This window comes from Pezoporus occidentalis, unplaced genomic scaffold, assembly GCF_034315485.1.
Source record: "Pezoporus occidentalis ecotype Australia unplaced genomic scaffold, CSIRO_AGI_Poc_V1 ctg1, whole genome shotgun sequence".
NCBI classification, from domain to species: Eukaryota; Metazoa; Chordata; class Aves; order Psittaciformes; family Psittacidae; genus Pezoporus; species Pezoporus occidentalis.
The window spans coordinates 15,946,522-15,968,623 of record NW_026912778.1 but is presented as its reverse complement, the minus strand read 5'-3'; the positions used below and the strand labels follow the sequence as shown (position 1 = coordinate 15,968,623).

General features: G+C 39.9%; 1 protein-coding gene across 1 annotated transcript; it reads left to right on the top strand.

Annotated features, from left to right (window-relative positions):
* The first annotated feature begins 9,168 nt into the window (after nucleotides 1–9,168).
* On the top strand, nucleotides 9,169–16,471 carry EXOC1L (exocyst complex component 1 like). The gene is made up of 3 exons (XM_062632291.1): nucleotides 9,169–9,522; nucleotides 13,234–13,364; nucleotides 15,243–16,471. Exons 1-3 carry the CDS (start codon nucleotides 9,402–9,404, stop codon nucleotides 15,504–15,506), a joined length of 516 nt encoding a protein of 171 aa, XP_062488275.1. The 5' UTR covers nucleotides 9,169–9,401; the 3' UTR covers nucleotides 15,507–16,471.
* The last annotated feature ends 5,631 nt before the right edge of the window (nucleotides 16,472–22,102 follow it).

The following is a 22,102-nucleotide window of genomic DNA, read 5'->3' as shown; positions in this document are numbered from 1 at the left end:
AAGGGTAAACAGCTGGAAAGGAGCAAAGGAAAGCAATGAAAAAATAGCGTACACCAAGGAAACAATGACAAACATGTTGCTATGTGTATATTATTTAAGACGTGAACTTATAATTTAAAGCATCATAATCACCTGCAACATTCTAGCCTAGAAAACCTGGCATCCACTATTATACAAAATGCTCACATGCAAGTGTATGCAATCACTATCACCATGCGCCAAAATTTTCCATCTCTTGGTTAATGTTATTGACAGACATTGCAAATCTACACAAGAGAGAGCACCCCCAGACCAGTAATTGCTTCAGCTGGAGTGTGTACTCCATCAGAGCACCCACTCCAGAAGAAAGTGAAATTGAGGTGATGTGGATTCTCTGGTGTCCAATAAGAGGTTAATTATGACAAAAACATTTCTTGTGGTTAGGACATTCACAGCAGCTCTCACCACCTTGGTCTGATGTCTAAGCTGCCACAAAGACAGAGTGCAACTGTGCTACAAAATCAACCAGCTACCAGGCAGAAGTTCTTTGGAAACCAATTTTAATTAGTTCCAGAATAAATTAATTAATTAGTTCAACAGAAAGGCTTAATTCTGTTTGGTAGACACAATAAAGCTTCACTGTCCTGTTGCAATATGTTCAAATCATTATGTGTGTGGTGAGGGGATGGGGAGGGATATATTTGGAACTTTTACTCAGTAGTGTTTCTAGGCTATGGGAAAAACTTACCAAAAAAAGAGAAAAAATTGCAGTCTTCAGCTTGGATTGACTGAACAGTCAACCTGTGCTGCCAGAATGAACAGAACAGAACCTTCCCATAAAAATGACAATTTTCTGGGTATTTTATAGTCTATGACCAATGTAAGTGACACTTTTTTCATTACGACTGCTTCTGTTCACTAAAGACTGCAAATACCATGAAGTACTGGAATGAAAGATGCTGTTTGCTCTTTCTATTCAGTTATGCTTTGGTGAAAACATTTTAAAGGTGACAAATCTAAACAGTTTTGAGTCCCAAGAGACAAAGTAGCAGAAAACTTTTGCTTATATGCCTAATGCATTGTGGGTATAAGTTTTGCCAGGCCGTGAGTGTACTGTTGACTGATTTCATTCAGTACTATCAGCAGTGTCTACTCATGGGTAGAAATCAGCCATGCCACACCAGGTACAGGGTCCTGGTCTATAATTCCATGGGACAAAGATCTTTGTCTTCACGGTTCTTTACTAATGGGAAGGAAAACAATTAATCAGTATATGTCTGTCTACAGGAGAGAAAGGGAGGCTATGAAATGTAATTATAGGAAAATGCTAACCATACATTTAAGTTATATTAGCTGGCTGAAAAACATTGCTCCAACAGTCAAGATCTCTCACTACCGTGAGAAGGCAATAGCAAACAGATGATGCAAATGTAATCTACATTATGAATTGAAGCCTGGCAGAGACAAAAAGAGGTTGACCCACACTTTTTCCAGCTTTGTGCAATATTCTCTAGTTCTGACTTAAAATTTAGGCAAGAAAAAAAAAAAGAAGCACCTTGTAGTTTTATTTTATTGAACTTTCACTAATATGTAATATGGTTCAGGGTCTTTTTTCAGCTATGGGTTGAAAATGTAAGAATTGAATAAAGACCAAGAAAAAAAACATAACGAATCCAAGTTTTTCTCAGAAAATGTTAAGGGTTTTCCAAGCCAAAAAAGCAGAAGTTTGCCTGGACACCTGCTCTGTTATTCAAATGCCCTGCATCAAATCAAGTTAATTTTATGCACCCAGAGAGCCCTAAGGATGTCAGGTGAGGAATGCAAACAGGGAGGTATTAGTTTTTTAAGTGCTGTGGTTTGTATGCAAGACACAAGACTTGATGACCACTATAGGAGTTGTGGCTCTGATTAAGAGTAGACCAGGCAAATGAACTAGATTGCGTTGATCCTGCCTTGAGAAAGATGAATGACCTACTAGTTTTGTGAGTAGTTTCAGCTCTGAGCAGTTTCTTCTGTGTCCAGGACTCTAACTAAACTGGACAATGCAGAATGGCCATTCGCCTTCATTACAACAAACCCTACTCCATGAAGAGGAAGACAGAAACTAGTTTAAGATCAGATCACATAATCTGCAAAGGCTAGGTCATTACATTTCAGGTAATTATTCTTATACTGAATATAAACGTATTTTATAATTGACTAGATTTACTCTTTGACAATGCCAGCAACCTTTGAAAGTATTTGAAGATGTGTCCACCAGTCCCTTACTGTCTTCCCATGACGAATTAAATCCACTCTCAAAATTTTTATATTTTATTTCTTCTCTAAATGTATTTGACATTAACCTTTTTGAGTAACTGACAGAACAAGAACTTACAAAGATCTATATGAAATAAAACATATTTTAAGCCTCACAACTGTCAACTATGTGCTCATCCCCTAAATACAAAATCCATACATATTATGCAGTCGTATAGATTCCCGAGTCTTTATGAATTTTTAAAAAATGGATTAGATATCCAGCAGAAGTTTGTAGTGTTTTAAGAGTGCTTTGCATCATGTTGATGTATTGATTTTAAATATAAATCCACATTAATCTGAAGTAATTGACTATCTACATTAATAATAATGTTCAATTTTCATGGGGGAAGAGAAGAGTTCTTGTGCCAAGACAAATGAAATTTATTACTAGAGATTATAGAAGTAGAGATGAAAATAATTATTAAAAAGCATGAAGAGGCTCTTGACAGAGAATCTGTTAAAGTTGCCTGGGGTAACTCTTGAAAAAAACCTGCATTTATTCAAAAAATTTATGAGCAAATGGGAACACAGAAAGGGCAGTTTTACTGAAATCACAACCTAATCTGCTTCAAATGTGATTATCAAGGTACTTCTTGACTTCTTGGCCAATGCAACTCTCCACTGTGCTTTTTTTCCCCTGTATTTTTATAAAACACAACACCAAGAGTTATTGTTTTAAACACAGCTGTCAGAATCCTGAGCTAAGCTTTCAAAAGCTTCCAGCTGTTGGGAGATTAACAGTAATCTGTATGCCTAGAAAGTCACTTGGTTTTTTTTAACTTCCAATTTTACTACTTTTTTTTTTTACCTTACTACTGTCTTTAGGGTTTTGACTCCACAAAGAAAATTGTGCAACATTGAATGGGTTATGTTTGAATAACAAAGTGCTGAATCCACCATTCCAGGATTTTACGCTGCTAATTAAATGTGGGTCCAATTCATCAATGCATTATTATGAGCTTTGCTAAACAGGAACCTAAACTCTTATTATATTCTTTTCTTCTTTTTTTTTTTTTTTGCTAAGGCACATGAAAATCAACAAGGTGCTTGGGGACAGCCAGCACGGCTTCACTAAGGGGAAATCCTGCCTGACCAATTTGGTGGCCTTCTATGATGGGGCTACAGAACTGATGGACAGGGGTAGAGCAGCTGATGTCATCTACCTGGACTTGTGCAAAGTGTTCGACACTGTCCCACATGACGTCCTTGTCTCTAAATTGGAGCGACATCAATTTGATGGGTGGACCACTCGGTGGATAAAGAACTGGCTGGATGGCTGCACACAAAGAGTTGTGGTCAATGGCTCAATGTCCGGCTGGAGACCAGTAACTAGTGGTGTCCCTCAGGGATTGGTGTTGGGACCACTCTTGTTTAACATCTTTGTCGCTGACATGGACAGTGGGATTGAGTGCGCCCTCAGCAAGTTTGCCGATGACACCAAGCTGTGTGGTTCGGTTGATACCCTGGAGGGAAGGAATGCCATCCAGAGGGACCTTGACACATGAGGTTTAACCATGCCAAGTGCAAGATCCTACACCTGGGTCAGAGCAATCCCAGGCACAGCTACAGGTTAGGCAGAGAAGAGATTCAGAGCAGCCCTGCTGAGAAGGACTTGGGGGTGCTGGTCGATGAGAAAAAGAACATGAGCTGGCAGTGTGCACTTGCAGCCCAGAAAGCCAACCGTATCCTGGGCCGCATCAAAAGGAGCGTGACCAGCAGGTTGAAGGAGGTGATCCTGCCCCTCTACTCTGCTCTTGTGAGACCTCACTTGGAGTATTGTGTGCAGTTCTGGTGTCCTCAACATAAAAAGGACATGGAACTGTTGGAACAAGTCCAGAGAAGGGCCACAAGGATGATCAGGGGACTGGAGCACCTCCCGTGTGAAGACAGGCTGAGAAAGTTGGAACTGTTCAGCCTGGAGAAGAGAAGGCTGCGTGGAGACCTCATAGCAGCCTTCCAGTATCTGAAGGGGGCCTATAGGGATGCTGGGGAGGGACTCTTCACTAGGGACTGTAGTGACAGGACAAGGAGTAACGGGTTAAAACTTAAACAGGGGAATATAGGTTGGATATAAGAAGGAAATTCTTTTCTGTTAGGTTGGTGAGGCACTGGAATGGGTTTTCCAGGGACCTTGTGAATGCTCCGTCCCTGGCAGTGTTCAAGGCCAGGTTGGATGAGGCCTTGGGTGATATGATTTAGTGTGAGGTGTCCCGGCCCACGGCAGTTGGGTTGGAACTAGGTGATCTTAAGGTCCTTTCCAACCCTAACGATTCTATGATTCTCTGATTCTATGATATAAGTAAACTTACTTAACGCCCTAATTTTCAGCTCAGACATGTGTAAAACTCAACACATGTACCTTCTTCACAGGAGAATTAGATACTTCTCACTTGTGTGTTATGTTTCAAAATATGCTTCTGAATTTCATCCATAAACCAGTATCTGGTTACTATTCTACAAAGAACAAGTACGTATTTTCTGTGGAAAGGAAAGCTTTGGATGGGATGTTGGCACGGTGTGGCATCATTTATGCCAGTGATGGTCATGTTTATATTTTGAAAACAATATACCAGTATATACTCAATATAAACTAGACAAATTTGAGCTTCAGTTAAATAAAATCTCAAATAAACTCTTTTGTCTTCTTTCATCCAAGAAAACAGAAAAGTACTACTCTTTTTTAACTGAGCAATTACATCATACCATTAGAGAAAACACTTATATCTGGGTTTCAGTGTTCTTTACCAAAACTGACGAGATCTTGAGTCATCATCTGTTTGAGCACCCATGCATTCTAAGGGTGATACAAGATTTTTAATGGCATCTCAGAAGGAATTTATGAGAAAAGTAGTGCTACAAAAACATTTTAATCAACTGATGTCTTCCTCAGCATGTATTTCTATGCTTCTATTTTAACACTGAGTGACTCAAGCTGTACCTCACTGAATAGCACTTCTGCACAAAACACTGGTATCTCTGCTGCTTCTGACAGTTTTCAGTAAAACTTAACTAGATTTTTAACAGGGATCTAATTCTATTGTCATAGCTATCAAAATATGAATAACTAGCCATATCTAGGAGTCAGATCAGCTATAATGTTAGTGGGAAAATGTTAGTGGCCCAGTAAGGAAAACTGTATTTGGACATGCAAAAAGTTTGCAGAGTAAAGACAAGGTATAAAAAAGAAGTAACTAATATTTAGAAGAAAATTCTAAGACACTCACCTGGTGACTAGTTCATGTTGTAGACCTTTGATCTTCCTTTCTAGGCTGCTGTGATCCTGAATTAGGGGTTGTGCAACTTTCACAATCATCTGTAACTCATCTATGTGGACATTTACAGGTAAATACTATATAATTTGGATTTAAATTTGTTTGTGGCCGTGGTAGCCAGGAGTTTAGTTTGTTCTGGTTTATGTCTATACAACCCAAATCCATGGGCAGGAGTAGCTGAGGTAGGGACAGTTGGCCGGGGTGCTGGATGCTAGAATACGAAGTTGATCCCAGTCCACAGTGTGTCCTTGCTGTCTGGACAACTGCCCAACTGTTGCCTTTGGGCTTGCAGTATCACAGCTAAGGTGGATCTGCAATTGCACTGCTCAAGACATCCATTCAGCTTCTAGGAAACTGTTTTTTTTTCTGTTCAGCAATAATAATGCCAGCAAAAAGAATCATATAATCTTAGAATGATTTCAGTTGGAAAAGACATTTAAGATCATCCAATCCAACTGTTAAGTTAGCACTTATAAATCCACCACTAAGCCATATTCCTGAATGCCACATTTACAGGTCTCTCAAGTGTCTCCAGGGATGGTGATTCCACCACTTCCCTGGGCAGCCTGTTCCAGTTCTAGACAATCCTTTATTCCAGCCTTATTTCCAGTCCACCCAAGTCAGAAAAATAGTAGAGAAATAGAGAAGAAAATTATTTTTTGAGTCACCTCCAAAGTGGAATGTTCATATCTCCCCACTGAAACCTAGTAGGGGAGAAAAGACTATGAAGAATAGGGTAGACACAGAGAAAAAAATGTTTATGTGCATTATCCAAAACACTGCAGGTATCCTGATTATCCTGATACCAGGTGCAACAAAACTGTCCTGATGCTTTCTAACAGAGGATGGGTGAATAAAGAATCAAAACAAACAAGAGCAGTAGTCAATGATGATTTTCTGTTTCTTATTAAAACATTCAGTGTTAAAATCACCACTGTACCTTTCCACATATATACCTAGAGTGGTTGTTTAATGTAGCATTTGAGAATGCATTAAAGGATATTGCACAAGTAATTTAATCGATATAATACTTTTTGAAATATAATTTGATTTGAGAGGTGGTATGAAGAAAACAGTTCCATCACAGAATAGGATCCTCTGAGTAAGTCTGCATACACAACAGCTCAGAAATTAATCCAGAGGCATCTTTTGCCGAAGTCTATACAGCAGGGTTTTGGTTTTGAGGGGTTTTGAGGTTTGGGGTTTTGTTTTGTTGGGGTTTTTTTGATAGCTTCATCTAACAAGTAGAAATATTTAATATTTAAGTGTTTAGAAATTTTAAAATTATTATACAATTACCAAAAACTTTTGCCCCATTTTCAAGATTTCCAAATGTGATAACTGCAATGTATCTGTGTCTGTGCTTTAAGAGTACATGGTTTGGGACATATTACACAGATATTTATAAATGTGTTTTCCATGAGCCTCACAGTTATCCAGCATTGGTTTAGTGTGAGGTGTCCCTGCCCATGGCAGGGGGTTGGAACTTGATAATCTTAAGGTCCTTTCCAACCCTAACTATTCTATGATTCTATGATTCAGCATGTACAACAGGTGCTCATGGCAGTGTGCAGGCTATGCTCTTTCCATATCTATGTAGGCACGGACAGAAGGCAGGAGGTAGAGGAGCAGCAGAACTTTCACCACTCCTGGTCAGAGAGCAGCTACATAGCCCTAATGCTCCACCTAAAGCCCAGACATGGTTTTCAGTGTAAAGTTCTGTTAATGTACAAATTTCTACTAGCCATGTACTGCTGACCAGAGTGGCACAATATTAATATGCAAGAATATAAAAAAAGACAAAAAGTCTAAGAGTATTAATAAATCAAAACTCTCTCTTGTGAAACCTGAAGTAGGATGACTTACAGTTTGATCAAACTATGAAAAATAGAAATCTAAACCAAGAAAGACCAGAGCTGTGCACCACTCTTAGCTCCACCACTTCCAAGACATCAGTGATGCTTTACTCACCAGGTAGGCAATTTCTCCAGTACCAGCCAAATCTTTCAGAAGGGAAAAACTGAGCCGAAGGTCTTTTTCTGATGCAACATGAGCTACAAACTGGCTGAGTCAGAATCGGCTCCCTCATGAGGATTCTGGCACTGAAACCTCCAACCATGACACTATTAACAGTGGTGGTGACAAACTGAAGTCTGGGGCAAGGTTGCCAGTAAAAGAGGGACTGTGATCTGCATCAGTCCCATATTGAAGGCATTGGCAGGTTACTAAGGTTGTGGGCAGGGGTGTGGGCATCCCTGAGCCTCAGCTCTCCAGTGGAAGGTATTCATACCAAGGCTCTTTCTTAGCGTGCAGTTGTCTCAGTTTGGACCTAAGTATCATGCTTGTTTCCTAAAATGAGCCTTTAAAGGTAAGAGAAGAAATTTGTCCTTAGAGAAATACGTCCAAAACCTGGAATTTAGAGTAACTTTACTTTCCCAAAGCAGGATTACAACTGTGTTTCCAAACACTGGAGACCAAAGTGAAGGTGAATAAGCCAAACCCTTCTGGTTTCTTTTCAGTCCCTTTCCCACTCATCTAGCTAGTATCTACCTAGGGGAAAAAAGACCATGAAGAATAGGGTAGACCCTTTCCCACTCATCTAGCTAGTATCTAGCTAGTATCCTCAGTCCTCTATGAAGAGGACTATCCTCCCAAATTCTACATCTACATCATTCTACTTGATTCCATTTTGCTTCACAACAGCAAAAGCATCATGTAGACCTATGGCACTAAATTAGTCTAATAATATCGTAAAGCAAAACCCCAAAACAATTTGGTGTTTTAGATACTCAGATTTTTACCTCTTGTAAATCTTCACTTCAGCACTCAATTTCATTTTAAGGTTAGATTCCTTTCTAAGTTACATCAAGACTGTAAGAATGAAAAACTCAATAGGGTGTTTAGACATCTTAAGCTGGAGCATGAGAATTAGAAGAGAACATCCAACTGCTATAAGCAGTCAGAAATGAGTCCGAAGGGAAAAGACACGCACATTTGCAGAGTGGCAGGAGCAACCAAAGTTTCTGCAAATATCCTAATGTCTGCTGTAAAAGGCCCCTCACATATATCGACATGCTAAGTATGGTGGTTTCCTCTGGTCCCCTGGCCACATTGTCTCTCTGAGGGCTCCTGTTGTGTGGAGGTGAGTTTATTTGCTGTTTATAAGGAGTGGCATAAAGTAATTTTCCCCTTAACACTATTAATAGCCATAAAGCTGTTAGCGTGGTTAACACCAGTAACCACCATACGGTTGTCTAATGCCTTTTATAAACTCTATTCACTCTTTTACTTACTGATGGAAAGAATTGCACTAATTGTCAACTGTTTTCTCTGCAAACTGCCTTCAGTGCCATTGCCTCGTGTTTTTCCCTGCTCGTTCTCCCCCCTCAGCAGGGACCTGGCCCAGCCCCAACGGCAGTACCTCCCGCCGCGGTCGTCCGAACTCCTTCCTCAGTCCCCCTGCGGTCCCGGTACCTACGGGGCAGCCGAGGCAGCTCCGTCCCCCTGTACGGGGTGCGCCTCGCCGGGGCAGTCCTTCCTGCACGGGGAGGCGGGGGAACACGCGTGGGGCGGGGAGATCCGCCGCCCTGCCTTTCCCCCCGCCGGCGAGCGGAGCCTTAACGGCGGCTGTCCCCGGCGGCGGAGAGGGCTGGCAGGGAGGGAGCGGGTGGACCCGCCGGGGCCGCAGCTGGCGATGCCTCCCCTGCGGCCGGGGGCCCCGCGCGGCCCACGGGCAGCCTCCGCCGTGGTGCCCCGCCGGCTCCCGGTGCTGGCCGGCGGCTGCGGGGAGCGGGGGGCCGGTACTCGCCGCTAAGCCGCTACATCGGGAAGGGAAGAGAAAGGGGAGCGATGTCCTCACTGGTGAAGGAGGACCTGGCGAAGAGACTGTTCGGGCCCCGGCGGCGGCGGCTGCAGGAATTCATCGAGGTGGAGGGCACGGGAGCCGGGCGCTGCTACCTGTGCGCCGCAGGTACCGGGGCGGCGGGGCAAGGGTGCCCCGCGAGAACCAGCGGGTTTGCGACAGGAGGGTGCAGCGGCAGGTGTGCGGGTTGTGAGAGGATGCGCGGTCTGCTGCTGCACGAGCAAGCCATTCCTATAGTTCTGATTAGGCGTTCCATGAGAAATCATAACCATGCATTAACATTGCGGAAAACATTTGTGACTTCTAGAGCTTCTGCATCATTCCTTGTCTTGGTCTATTGTCCCACATATTGTCCCAGTTAGTCCGGGAACAATAAATTAGGCTCGTGGTTTAAATAAATACACATCTGAATTAGTAATTGGCACGAGCTGTGAGTGAAACAAGATAAACCTACTTATCTGTCTACTTACATTTAATTTCAAATATATCTCTTTCAAAACGTTTTTGGAACAAAGTTTTAGAAAAGCTTAGTTGTCTTTGTTTTTACTTCACAACACTGAAAGATGCTAAAAAAGAGAGGTGCTCTCATCCCTAAGTAGATAGGTTGATGCAAATGCTTCTTTCCAGTCTGTTTCCCCTTCAGGTTCAAAATATATATAACAGATAGAAATAACTTATGCACTTGAGACATAGATTGGGTTAAAATCCAATATGGGATGATGTCAACTGTATTATGTTATCATTATCTTTCTAAACGCCTGAAGTCTTCAGAAAGTTTAAATTGTTTCACAGATTACTGGAAATTCCGAGCAAGCCATGTTCCCTGCACACATGTAATTTTAATAGGCTTTGTATTTTAGAACTGTTAGAAATTGGTTCCTGAATGTCATAAAGCTTCTAAATGTACAGAAACACCAACCTGGTTCATAGTTTTTAAAACTATCTGGTAGAAGTATATTTAGTTGCATATGGTAGATAGCCTTTTCACTATTATCAAGCACCCAAAGAGGAGAAATAACATTACACACCTTTAAAAACTTTACTAAAAACTCTTACTAAGGTAGAGTAGAACAAGTCATTAAAGAGAGCTCTTAATCAGATCAACTGATTGGAAGTCCCTGAAACATGAAGGAATATTTCTATAGAGTATTAAGAGTGGGACGTTTCCAGTATCCAGTATCAAACTCTCTTAATACATTCAGGCGTAGTCAAGTAAGTGGTGACTAGAGTGGAAATTTGATTCTGAAAGGTGGGTTGCATCCGGCTGCCAGCTAGCTGCTGCAGTCTGCTGTGATTCTGTAGGAGCAAAACGCATTATCTAAAATCTTATCCCTGCAATGCAACCTCAGTCTATGCTTCTTGAGTTCAAATTACCATATAAAAAAAAATAAATTAGAAAAGCAGTCAAACTATAGGCAAAATTAGAAGTCTGTGCCTTTTGAAATCTATGTTACAACAGAATCTTACTATGGATAATTGAACAATCTTATTTTTGTGCAAGATTATTTTTGTCCAAGATTATGTCCCCTCCTTTTCACAATAGCAAGTCCCAGTTCTTTCATGAAGACTTTCTTTAAACGCTTTTATAAACACTGGAAGAATTTAAAATGGAAATGCAACCACATTCTGTGATTTTCACAACCCATTATTGGTGTGCCTGAGAAGAATGATAAGGTTAACATCATGTTGTCCAAAAGAGACCCTGAAAAAGGTGTTCAGTCCATGGAAGATGTTAAGAAATGTTAGTGCTCTATGAAGGCATTTCAATACCTTTCCCAACCCTCCCCAAACAAAAGTTTTCAGAGTTTAATAGAACTGACTCAGCTGATCTCAGCTTATGTTCTATGAAAAAATTACATTGTCTTTAATTCTATTAACTGAGTGAAGAACAAGCAATATATAAAATGCAGGGAAAGTAAGAAATATTTTGTTGCTGTTGTTGTTAAGAATAGTCCACCCAAGTTTCACCACTGGGCAGGACACACTCCTGGTTTCACTGCTGCTAACACATCTGCGCTCTGTCCTTCTGTCATACAATTTCTGGTGCTGGCTGAGGGGTAGATAAGTGGCAGCATGTGGGAACTGGGGGCCACTAGGACATCCCCTTGTATTTACAGCAGGAGTCGGGGCTCTTGGGCTTGCTTCCTTTTGCTTTAACTCTGAGGGAGACAACATATTCCTTCACAAGCAAGCAAACAAGATGGCAGAAACTAAAACTATGAAGAGAACTTTCTAATATTACCCTACTAGATTTGCTGGCAAATAGAAACCATTGTAACTTCTTCACAGAAGACAACACAGTGGTGATCCTCAGGTTAAAAATCATTGAGCACCTATGTCTGATAGGACCAGGAGAAAAAGTGACAGTGATTTGTATTTCCCAGGCAGGGAAGCTATAGGCTGAGAGAAATTATAATAAATTCATATATTTTCCACTGTTTTTCTTTGCAATGGAAAGAAGGCATCTCTCCAACATGTACCTTTTGTTTGTCTTTATTTAATAACAACTTTCTTATAAACAGGTAAGAGACGTTTTAACAGGAATAAGATAAAATTAGTTATGTTTCACAGTAGTTTTTAAAAAAATTCAGGAAGTATTTGAAAATAGAAGAATTTTGCTCCTGTATCTGTACCCTCGTGCTGTGATGTTGAAACGATCCTGCCAGGCATAGGTGACATCTTGCCCTTACTTTAAGCTATTGGATGGCTGGGGGGAAGTGGCCTGCCCTCCAGCCGTCATGCTGGATGTGCAGGAGATTGTTCAGACTCCGGTGCTTTTCACTCTCATTATCATGTATTACAGAAATCCAGTCTTCTACACAGTACTCAGTGTAATCAATTAATAATGGTAGTTATTGCAAAGAGTGTCTTTGTGCTCTTTTTACTCTCATGTCCTGCCTAAGTCAGAAAATAGTGAATTCTGCAAAGACAACACTGGACAACTCAAAGCTTTAAGGAATGTTTTTGATGTTGTTTTTCTTAAATGGCCTACTTACGTATTTTATAGGGAAATGAAACTTTTGCTTTGAAAAAGTAATGGCTTTTTCAAAAAAGTAAGAGAACTTCATCCATGGAATGAAAAGTATAGCACAAGTCATGTAAATACAGAGCCCTGGTAGCAGTTCTACAATTTTTTGGTTTGAGTCCAGCATCCCAAAAGATTGCCCTTGAAGTAAGTAGAAGTGGATTATCCATACTGATCCAGGGCCAGAATTAGGCTGTCATTGGGCTGCTTGTGAATTCAGATGAAAGGCTTTTGCACAGACAAAATTCTCTTTTCACAGACACTCTTCATCAGAGACTATAGTGATAGGACAAGGGGTAATGGCTTTAAACTTAAACAGGGGAAGTTCAGGTTATATATAAGGAGAAGTTCTTTATTGTGAGGGTGGTGAGGCACTGGAATGGGTTGCCCAAAGAAGTGGTAAATGCTTCATCCCTGGCAGTGTTCAAGGCCAGGTTTTACAGAGCCTTGGGCAACATGGTCTAGGGTGAGGCATCTCTATGCATGGCAAGGGGGTTGGAACCAGATGATCTTAAGGTCCTTTCAAACCCAAGCTATTCTATGATTCAATCTATGATTCTATGATGAGCAAGTAAATCCTGAACCTACTAAAAGCTGTCAGGTTTCACATACTGAGAAAGTGGTGCTTTTCCTACTACTTGGGCAAAATAAAACTGCTAAATCCAGATTAACCCTAGGCAGAACTGTACATCGTTATTTAAGTTATTATCTAAAATGTAGCCTGATTGAGTCTTTTCTTACCAGAACCTTTTGGAAGTACTTGGTTGCATATCTAAACTATTTTTTTCTTTTAGTGACTAAAAGTGAAGAAGTAGAAATATGTATGGTTAAACACTTGCGAGTGGATCTAGAGGAGAAATATGAAATACTTGAAAAATGGTTTTTGAAAGATCTGGAGATGATTGATGGAAAAGAAGCAGACACTGTAAGTGTTATGTATTATTAAATACATGTAATAATGTATACTTTTCTTGTGTTGCAATTTGGGATACAATATTAAAATGCAATTAAAATGCATTATATGAAAAAGTTATGTATAAACCAAAATAAATCAAACCTTCACAGAACTTCGGCTTTATTGCCTATGAGAGGCTCCACATTGCATTTGCACTGTTGTGGGGAAAGAGGAAGGAGAGATTTTCTTGTCTGTTGTAATCTTCTTCATCTTTCCAGTTGAGATCTGAGGGAGGGAGAAGCTGGGTGTTTTCTAATTTGTTCATCATAACTGGGAATAAAAATTCTTCACCTGCAGCTCCCAGTGTAAATTGGAGTTAATCCCATAGATCTTAATGTGTGCTTGAAAACAAAGCTTTGTTAAATATTTTTATGAAGATTATTATCCTGTCATTTGACGGTATGAATCTCTTCTCTGTGTGACAAAGTCAACATCACAAAAGTGCACTGTTTGGTGTAGCAGTGCATGAAATGGTGCCTCTTTCACATAGCTTAATCTCACAATACTTGGATCAATTAAATATTTGTATATTTGTGTGTGTAAATATAAACCTGCTTTGGCTAGATGGGGCTGAACTTACTGCTAAAAAAGTCCTCATCTCTCAGATACAAGTTCAGAAAGGAAAAATGGGGATGCAGTAGTATATTACAGAACACCAAAAGTAGAATTAAATCCTATTTTACAAAAGATAGAAGAATACGCTGAGGAGAATATCTTACTGCATGTATAAGAAGTCATTTTAATGGTTGTCCATGCATAATAAATGTAGACCAGGAAAAAAAAAAATTACCTTTTTCCCTTTCAAAGTGCTTTCAAACAAACATAAAATAGAAGTTAGGTTAAATGATGCTAGTGAAAGAGAAACCAAGAGCCCCCAAGAGAGGTTTCAGAGCCTTGTTCCAAGGAGAATGACAAACTGTGGTTATTCTTATTCTGCCTTATGCACAATACACACATCGCTCTCAAGCCTAAAACTAGGAACCTGGGAGATGGAGGATGTGAGCTCAGCTTCAGAGTATCCCTGCATCCTGTGAGCTCTTTGTAGTTTAAGCCAAGGTTGGGGGGAAGCCAAAACTAATAATACTTCACATCCCTTCTCCAAGTTATCTTGCTTCTGGATATGTTGCCATCCCTTGCCCAGCCAAGGCAGCCAGAGGGTTTCCTTATCACTTGCTTGCATGAATTTACTTTATCTTTTTTTTCTGAAGTGTTGTGCTAAAATATCCTTCAGAGATGAATCAGCCTCCCTCAACTGGTATGATCAAAATCTGTCTCATTTCTAGTTAAAGAAAAGCATAAATGAACCTCAAACTCATAATTATGTGGTGATTAACTCTGCTATAAATATTCATAATAGTTTTTCATATCCATAGAGTTTAACAGAAGTGAGCTGCTGCTAGGATTAATTGTGCCAAAGAGCCAGAAAGGACAGAGAATTACTATTTAGGCAGGAAGGGCAATCAATATTCTTCTTCTGATAGGCAGATGTTGTTATAGTCCAAGGCAAGTGCTTTTCATATAGTGTGTTTTAGGCAACATGACAAATTGGTTCATTTCAAAACAAGATTTTATAATCCAAATAAAGTGAAGCATACTGCTTGGCGAAACTCTGAAAGTTCTACTCAGGCAAAACTACTAATGGCAAATAATTGCAGCTAATTATAAATTGCACTCTGTGAAGTTTTAAATGATCCTTTAGTATCAATAGGACAAGTAGGCAAAGTCCTTTTCAAATGGAGAAAATCAAAAGGAGAAAAAGCCCTGAAGGTAGCAGGCCAGAGAACAACAGATTGCCATTCTAACACCTGTAAAGCATGTAATAATTTCGTTCTGTCTCCATTTCTTTAGGATAATCCGTATTTTGATATGCACTTCCACAAAGTCTACAACCTGGAAGCATATAGCTGTGCATCTAAATATACCTTTGCTCGAACGCTGAACAAACTCAATGAAATCTACCTTAAGAAGGACTTGAAGATTGTGAACTTTGATGACACCTACCTAAATGATGATTCAATCTGGTCATCCAACAATAGGGATTGCTTGGTACTTATGAGGATATGCTTCTATGCTTCCAACCTTTTGTGTCTCTCCCTGTGTCCTTTGTCCTAAAGATGCATTTTCTAATATTAAGGCAACTGGTTGACTTTCACAAACCAGCATTTCATAAATCATCTGATCAAAAAGATAGTGATATGCAGTATCTGCTTTTTAATTTAACATATAAGTAACAATTGGAACATACTTTTTACATAAATGATTGACCATTCATTTATATATATTAGGAGGGCCTTGCTCTGGCAAATACTTACAAGTATATGAGACTTTCAACATAGAACCAGTAACTCTCATAGTCAGTGGTGATTGCTCATGTAAGTAGAATTCAGCATTTTCTCATATGTTCATGGAGGTATAAACTATCTTTCATTAATAGCCTGAAATATTTTTAAAGCATTAAGAGCATTAACAGTTAATTTATGTTGTGGAAGTAGATATAACAAAGCAACCAAATTAGTCCTGTATAAGAATGCTGCACATTTCCATTTTCAAATGGAATATAAATGTAGATATATATTTAAGATATAAATATAGAACTCTGTTAAAGGGGTCACACCTGCATCAATACAAGAATCAAACCCTCACTCTGATGAATTGCAGTTTTGTATTCAGGTATCATGGGACCAACTTCTCACCTGTGCACTTACGTTATTTTCCCTCAACATTAAGTACTCTCTTTGGTCTTCCCATTACTTACGATACTGTCTTAGAAACAGACAGTATTCTCCTTCTTAAGGAGAATTGCTTTATTTGTCAGACCTTTCAAAACTTCTTTTCTTTTGTATCATTAACATCTTTCTTGCACTTTATTGCTTATGTATATGAACAGGCTGGGTTAGAGAACAGAAATTGTTATGTCTCTACTTCTGGACAAAGAGTTAACAAAATACTATGTAAACAGTAGTTGTTGATTACTACAATTACTTTGTAAGCAAGTGATAGAGTTTTAAAAATTCATAAAATTGAGAGTAATTTTGTCCAGCTTCTAGCTATGTGTTAGCGTATTCAGTGTACTACATACATGTAGTACATATTAGTACTGAAGAGTTACATTTAATACGGGGTGGAGCCTACTGAGTGGTTTGGAATGTCTCACCCTTAACAAAAAATGAGGGCTGGACTTGTGACAGTATATCACAGTAGAAACAGGATGAATTAAAGCTGTATAGAGCAAGAGCTGAAGAGGAGCAATTTTGACAGTAAGAAGCACAAATATACTGCCGAGAGTCAGTCAGCTAAGCTAGTTGCCTGCTCTTTGCATACTCAATAAAGAAATGCCAACCCAGAAGGTCATTCAGAGAAGCTTCTGGTTAGAACATACTGCAGGAGAAAATTTGATTTCCCTTTCAGCAGCAAAGAGAATAGGAAGGCTAGCTGTGGTGTAAACTAGCTACATACCTAAAGCTGACTAGGAAGTCTCAAGCTGGTTAATGTCCTTGCTCAGTACTTGCCACCTGTAAAATGGGACAGGCGCACAAGGGTACTGTGACTTGTATTTCACTGTTGTCTTCCATATGAACTCCCTCCTTTGAAAACATTTGCATAAATGGATTCAAAATTGAAATAATCTCAAGTAACTGAGAATATATTTGAAAAGCTGTATAAAATGTACAGCTTTTTACTTTAATTTTTAAATGTTATCTTATTGCTTATATATAGGAAAGGACATACCTTTGATTAGCTGATCTTCAGAAACTATAGGTTTACTCTAGGCATAGGTTGTAAATTACATTTGTTCTAACCCAAATCTGAGTAATCATGTACATCTTGACAATTGCAAGGGCAGTTTATGTGGGTAACGCATATATTCTGTTTTTTGTAAAGACTGAAGTCTTATATTTGCCACCTAAATACCGTTAGAGAAAAGGACTGTATTTATAGTAATTGTTTATTTAATGCAGTTGCTCTTTATGGCATGTCTGTGGGATAATACAGCACAAGTATCTGTGTTGTGACATTTGACCCGTAACTATAAGAAGTATTTGCCCAACAACCAGGTTCCACAAAACCATCTTCAATAGCAAGTATAATTTAGACTACTGTTATCTATTATACATAGTTCTGTTTGGGTGGTGTACTAACGGTAGAGGTCATGATGTTTTCTGTAATGTGCTTAATAGTCACAAGGAAATAGTTTCTGTGTGGAAGAGCTTTTATTGTTCATCTTGAAATAAAAGCACAGACATTCTAATGATAAGCACTTCAGAGCATTCTTTTGAAGTAGAGTACAGGTACAGTGAATTCCTGACCACAAATTCAGCTCTGATAACCTGAAAATGGCTATAACATTAAACCCTATTTAATAGACTTGTATCAGTAGTTTGTATATTTCTACTGTTTTATTGTATAAACATTAAACTGACTGTATTAGAAGATAAATAATCCTGCATTTTATGTGGAATAATACACAATTAAAACCTGTTTGGCATTTATTCTGCCTGATAACATAACATTTCAGACATTCGTCACTAAGTGCTTAGACTAAACAAAAGGAAAGGAGAAAAAGGGACATTGTCCAGGTGAATTATTTAAGTTATTATCAGAAGAAGAAATACTTTAAAGGATCTTCGTGGACCTAATCTAGGGCCTTCTTACATTTACACAGCTCTTTGTAAGATGTCACATACCAAGACACTGAGTAATTGCTGACTGGTCTGACTGCGCTATGGAAAGTCTTTGTCCTGAGGTGCAGTAGACTCACATCATTCAGTGCAAGGGCAGCCCAGGACATGGAGATTACACTAAATTACAAACGGGAAAAGACCTGACAGGCTAAATAGCCCATCTTTCAATTAATGCAGAATTGTTTTCTACATCACATTTCCTGACACTGGATATACAGAATGTAGTTTGAAATACAGTATATGGGAATTCATTTGCTGCTCCTGGAAGACTTCTCCAAAACCGAACAGGAGGAAACTTACAGAAGTAAAGGATTATCACAAATGCATTTGTAGCAATCTTACAGAAAGTTTCAACTAAATGATGGCATGAACAGATACTTGAGATTGTGGATATAATGGGGACTTTCTTCAGAAGTCAGAAATTTTTATCAGCTATATCTGTTCCATAGAAAAGTAAAAATAGGCACCCTTCAAATGAGGAAGAGTGATAATGAGCAAACAGAACTGTCCTGGGTTCAGCAGTAGCAGTCATGTTTCTCCTTCTTGCTAGCTGGTGCAGTGCTGTGTTTTGACTTTCGGCTTGGGAACAGAGCTGATAACAATGATGTTTTGGCTTGGCCAAGGACTTTGTGAGCCTCATGCTCTGCCAGGGAGGAGGGGAAGCTGGGAGGAAACAGAGACAGGACACCTGACCCAAACTGACCAAAGAGGTATTCCATACCACAGCACGTCATGCCCAGGATGTAACTGAGAGTTATCCGGAAGGGCTGGGAGACTGTGGCGTTGGAGGAGGTATCGGTCGGTGCTTAATTGGGCTGGGGGGGCGAGTTATCAGTCAGCTGGTGGTGAGATGTTGTATTCTCTTCCCTTGTTATTTCCTTTATCATTGTTATTATTGGTGGTAGCAGTAGTGATTTGTGTTATACCTTAGTTACTAAACTGTTCTTATCTCAACCCCGGGGGAGTTGCATTCTTTTCGATTCTCCTCTCCGTCCCTCTGGGAGTAGGGGGAGAGCAAGAAGGGGGGGAGTGAGTGAATGAGTTACCTGACTGGTTTTAAACCATGACAAGAACTCTGTGCTCACTCATTTAAGAGGCAGAAAGAGACTAGTAGCTGTCATAAAAGACTGATGATGTTTGTTTTCCTAAGTGTATTTTTTTAAAAAAAGCTTTAACCAACATCAGAATTAAGAACATGGGGAAACTTATGACAAAAGAATTTGAGAATATTTTGTATGTAGCATCTATCAATACTGTATTTGTCTTACTCTATACTTAAACACATCAGTTTGCTGTAGCTCCATGCTATATAAACCATTTAACATCATTACTCAGACAAGAGATTCCCATATCCATAAAAAATACACTGGTGACATTCCATTGGAATTCATGGATTTAAGATAATTTTCACCACCTAAGACTCATGATCTTATATTTAAACCAGAAGGACTCTTTTCTTGTGTTTATCATTTATGGATAACCAGTCTTTTCCTGCATCTTAAATTAAGCAAATACAGATCAATGCAGAATTTTAAAAACAATTTTGGAAGCGAAACAGAGCAGGGAGGCTTTTCTGGACTGTACCTGCTGATTAGTTCTGATTTTTCTCCTTTGTTTTTCACAGTCACACATACAGTAACCCACCTCTTCCAGTGAAAACCTATACCACTTTTTCTGTCATTTACCTGTCATTACCTGCTCCCCAATACTTTCAGTCACTTTCAACATATAAATCTATCTTCTTCCAGTAAAGCTGAGGATTATATTGCATTATTTGTAATACATATTTTAAGAATATTTTGTCATGATTTAAAGTCACTGTTGGAAGATCAAAGGCCCTTTCTAAGGAGCATCTGTGGGAAGCTGAAATAGGAGGGGAGTGAATGTCATTGTGCATCCTGGAACATGACCTCATGTCAGTTTTAACAGGTATAAACTCATTTTAGCATTAACAAACTACATTTTGCTTTGGGTTTTGTTTGCTTATTTGTTTGTGGGTTTTTTTTGTTTTGTTTGGTTTTGTTTCTTTCTCTTTAGCAGAATTAACAGCTAAATACAGGAAATTAGGAGAGGTTTGAGTAATAACACAGCTTTAAGAAACCTTGTCCAATCTTTTACAGCTGCCTTGTCCAGTCTAGATCCAGTATAGATCTAGCCAGAGACAGTTACATTTTGTGGCTGAATTGAGAAATTACCAAACTGTAACTCCTCTTTTAACCTTGGCCCTCATAAATTATATATTGTAGGGGTATACGGCAGATTGATTTCTAAATCAGAAAATAGAAGTACATTGAGCAAGACTCCATTGGTCAGTTGTGTTTAATACCTTCAGCCAAGTGGAAAAAATTTACAGAAATGAAGAAAACACAGTTTTACATATTAAAAAAAATCTACATTTTGGCAATGTGTAACAATTGCTTGGAAAAGACATTTTCTATTGTTCCTTATTGGTCATGGCCTGGCTACTACATTTTATCAGCCATACCCTAAAGACATGTTTATGTATTAACATGAATATATCAAACAGTTCAAGTAATATGCAATGATTTTAGCCTTAACTCTGCATGCAAGCACAGAAGAAATGCTATATTAATTTACATTAATAAAACTAAAAATGAGTTAAAAGTATTGATGGTGTGGGGAACCTCCACCAAAGCAAAGTTTGAACTGGAAGGTAGTTTCAGTTCTAACTGAATTCAGCAGTGGGTACCAGTAGCTACAGCTAGGTTTGGACATAATTTCTCATGGTTAGATGCCAAATCCTAAATTTCATGATCACTACTCACAGAGTAATGCTTCCCTCTGAATTATCCCTAGCATCAAAGGCTGCCAGTTTCTAAGGGTGCTTCTACTTAGGAGGAAAGCCAGAATTTGAATGTTTTTCACGGAAGTTATATTAATGCTGTGACCAAATCGAATTAAAGCACCTGATCAGAGATGGACTTCACTGTCATTTGAAATCCTAAGCTACTGTCATATTGTAATGTATTGAATGCATTTTGCAACCCCCAGTATACCTCCAGTTCTTTTGTGAATAGGCTTGTCTCCTAAAAGATACAATACTTAATAATAGCTTTGCCATGAGGTCAGCTGAGAACACAGATGCAAGTTGAAAGGATGTTAGTTTTGCTCTTAAAATCATAGAATGGTTTGGGTTGGGTTGGAAAGGACCTTAAGATCATCCAGTTCCACCCCCCCTGCCATGGGCAGGGACACCTCACACTAAACCATGTCACCCAAGGTTCTGTTCAGCCTGGCCTTGAACACCACCAGGGATGGAGCATTCACAACTTCCTTGGGCAACCCATTCCAGTGCCTCACCACCCTAACAGGAAAGAACTTCCTCTTTATATCCAGTCTAAACTTCCCCTGTTTAAGTTTTAACCCATTACCCCTTGTCCTGTCACTACAGTCCCTAATGAAGAGTCCCTCCCCAGCATCCCTATAGGCCCCCTTCAGATACTGGAAGGCTGCTATGAGGTCTCCACGCAGCCTTCTCTTTCCCAGGCTGGTCAGCCCCAGCTTTCTCAGCCTATCTTCATTCGGGAGGTGCTCACCCTGGAGTCGGGCAGGAGCCGCCTCAGGAAGGCACGCCCAGCCGCAGTGGAAAGAAGCAGGATCACCCTTCACCACGGCACTGCCTAGCAACTTCCGAGGTGCTTTCACCACCGCAGAAGCTCGGGAGTTCTCGGTGTTACCGTTCCAGCCCAACCCCATAGCACGCTTTTAGTGCCCAGGACGGCTCGGCAGGGCTCACAGCGCAAAGCCCGCTCTAAGGCTTTGCAGCACCCTCAACCCCGAGCCGCTGCCCTCCGCCTTCACACCACGGAGCCGCCCCTCGCGTTACGCTCATCCTCTCCGAAGAGGGCGCTGTGGGAGCTCTATGGGCTTCCTAGCCTGCAGTCTCGCTGCTGGCGTCACGTGAGCGGAAGCGGCAGCTGTGGGCAGCTTCCGGTGCTGGGTGTTTGCGGCCGGAGCGGCTGGTGTTTCCCGTCCGGCCTTGGCCCCGCGCTGGGAGCGGGGTGC